The 2,842-nt window shown below is 29.7% G+C and overlaps 1 protein-coding gene across 9 annotated transcripts in view; it reads right to left on the bottom strand.

The window, feature by feature from the left end:
• The window catches only part of LOC108742966 (protein still life, isoforms C/SIF type 2-like), a 101,177-nt gene that overhangs the window by 33,504 nt on the left and 64,831 nt on the right, over positions 1–2,842 (bottom strand). For all 9 annotated transcript variants that reach the window (XR_003232046.1, XR_003232045.1, XR_003232047.1 and 6 more), the window contains exon 5: positions 518–704. Coding sequence is in view for 6 of the 9 variants with exons in the window: in XM_025979058.1 (XP_025834843.1) it covers positions 518–704 (187 nt within the window). In the remaining 3 variants the exon portion in view is untranslated. The remainder of the gene's footprint in view (positions 1–517; positions 705–2,842) is intronic.

Here is a 2,842-nt window from a genome sequence, read left to right as displayed (position 1 = left end):
TAATAGGCATAGGTACTCTTTTAGTCGACTTATAAAAATGACGTGGTCCAAAAATTAAAGAAAAATTGTCTTTTTCGTATATTTTTAATTATTAAAATTCTTGTGCGATCACTATTAATAAAATTCGGACTAGAAAAATAAGACCAAAGATACCTATTGTTTTTAGCGTGGATTTTGAAATACGTAAAATAATTTTTAGTACTTATTATATTTCCAATTTATTTCTAATTAAAAAATTATTTTTATGAAGATGTGACTTTTTGAATTGGGGTCAGGGGTTGCAGCCCCCTAAGCTCTCCCTAAGAGCTGGATATCTACTTACGTACGTCGTAAATGGTTGCCTTTTTTTCCTTTTCAATAGGTATTTGAATCGTTAATCGAAGTAATAGTTAAATAGGTTATTACGTAGTGATTCGTAAAAACAGACAAATCGAAAAAATATTTGCAGCCCCTAGCAGAGTACACAAAATGCAGTAAAGAAGCGTTTATAATTGGGAATAGTTTTTTGGAAACTTACCATTCTGCATAGCAACGCTTTTGTCTTCCACTCTGCTAACGTAGCAACAAAGTTCGTCCTGCCTATCGGCATTTTCAACAAGTTCGGCCTCGACACTGAAGCCCCACATCTGCTCCAGCGTATTCCTCGATAATTCAACTTGATAGAGAATTTTCGCACAAACTTCAACAATTTCATGAGTATGCAACTGGAAACAAAATAAAACAGCATACAAAACTTCCTTCCTACACAGTTCTCTACTTTTACTACTTTTAAAGTACAAATCAACAAACCGCTTTTCGAGTAAATCGGTTAAGTATAAAAGTGGATAATCTCCAAAAAGAATTTCCTGGAACTAAAGTACTAAAAGTTTGAATACACAGTGTTAAATGAACTAACATGAAAATGGACTTCTCCACTTTTTAAAATTTTGAGCGCCATTTCTGTTATTATAAAAAAATGGTTTTCAAATTAATCTCCTTTATAATTTCTATTTGAAAGATATCTACTGAGAAAATAAAAAGATTTTTCAAAATAAAAACGGTAAGCTACAAGAGAAATCGGGATAAGTTGAAGCGGAGTGAAGCAACCAGTTGGAGCGTATTCTTTTTACAAATTTTTTATTTTGGGTCTGACGAGTATTACTCGTTCACTGATCGGATTCTCAAATCACCCGTTCACTGTAGGGTTAATAGACGCGAAGTTTCATGTAGCTGATAATAAAACATATAAAAAAATGCAAAACAACAATAAAAATAACTTTTTAATACTCCTTATTCGGTTAATAGAAATGTTTTTATAAAAAACATATAAAGATAAGTTCCTTAGTGTCAGTTTTCAGGATAGTCCCAAATCATTTAAAATGTCTCCTTATATCATATTTATACGACACAAAACATCAGTTTTATAAAAGTTACTGCGCTATTTACACAGTAAATGTAGAAAAACAAACATAAAAAGGGAGATTTTACAGATATAACTATTTTTCTTTCGGTTTTTCGATGTAAGTACATATTTAAAATGTCTCCTTATATCATATTTATACGACACAAAACGTCAGTTTTATAAAAGTTACTGCGCTATTTACACAGTAAATCTAGAAAAACAAACATAAAAAGGAACATTTTACAGACGTAACTATTTTTCTTTCGCTTTTTCGATGTACATACATATTAGGTACTGTTTAGAACTACAATAACGATAATTTAATTACTTCCCAACGAAATAAACAGTACCTACTGATGAATCAGTTATTATTCACAATAAATTAGTAATTTTAATTGAGAAATTATCCTTTTTGTTTGATTCATGAATTGCTATGTACTAATGCAATCAGTACCTTAATAAGTGAATCATTGTTCTATCAGCAAAACTTGTTCAAATGAGCTTTTGTAATTTGGCATTTTTCGTGATCCATATGAAGATTAAAAAGGCTAATCTTTTGTCATTGAAGTTTGGATACTTCAATCCATTTTGACAAGTAATTACGTGGTTCATTGGCATAGATTATTACAAGAATTTGTACTTACGTCATCGATGACAATGGGGTTTGTAGCAGCTAATCCATATAAATTTAATAACGTTCAAAGGTTGGACAAAATTAAAGCAAGTATACTCCAAGATGATGTTTTCAATATAACATAGAGTTCATTTAGGGGAGTTACTCAAAAATATAAAAAAAAATAGTTAAAGTTAGAAGATTAGTAAATGATCAATGAAAATTGGTGAAAACCCAATGATTCATTTTTAGAGAGTAGATACACTGTCTGACAGAAATATTCAATGTAAATTTTTGTTGTCAGTTTTAATAAGAATAAATAATGTGCTTGTTGAAATTGTTAGGTACCTTTTTTGATTTTAAGTTCATTGTTTCCGGTTTTCTGAATGATCACAGCGTAATAAATAATTAAAAGTTTGCAACTGTTTCGTACTGCATGATTTATCAGTTCGTTCCTATTTTAATCTCCGGCTTTATATCTCTTTGTTTCCCTGCCTATAAACAATTACTGTTTATCCCATTGTAAACTTTTTCAATTGCTTTTTACCATCTGATTTACAATTTTTTAATTATCAGCTACATCCATTCTAAAACGTTATCTATACCTTTTTTTGTTGTCATTTTAATGCAGATACAACTGGAAAATACCTTTATAGGAAGCAAACTCTATTGTTTTCCTACCAAATTTTTATATTTCTTTAGAATATTCTAAGTATATTAGCAATTTACTGCACAATAGAAGCAGTTTTTAATATCTTTTATTGTAACATAAACGAAATCCAGATTTCCAAAGTCTTTTTCACTAATTTTAAATAAATAATAGGCATAGGTACTCTTTTAGCCGACTT

The sequence above is a fragment of the Agrilus planipennis genome, unplaced genomic scaffold (assembly GCF_000699045.2).
Source record: "Agrilus planipennis isolate EAB-ADULT unplaced genomic scaffold, Apla_2.0 scaffold402, whole genome shotgun sequence".
In the NCBI taxonomy this organism is placed as follows: Eukaryota; Metazoa; Arthropoda; class Insecta; order Coleoptera; family Buprestidae; genus Agrilus; species Agrilus planipennis.
The sequence above is the reverse complement of the archived record's forward strand: the minus strand, read 5'-3'. Positions and strand labels throughout refer to the sequence as shown.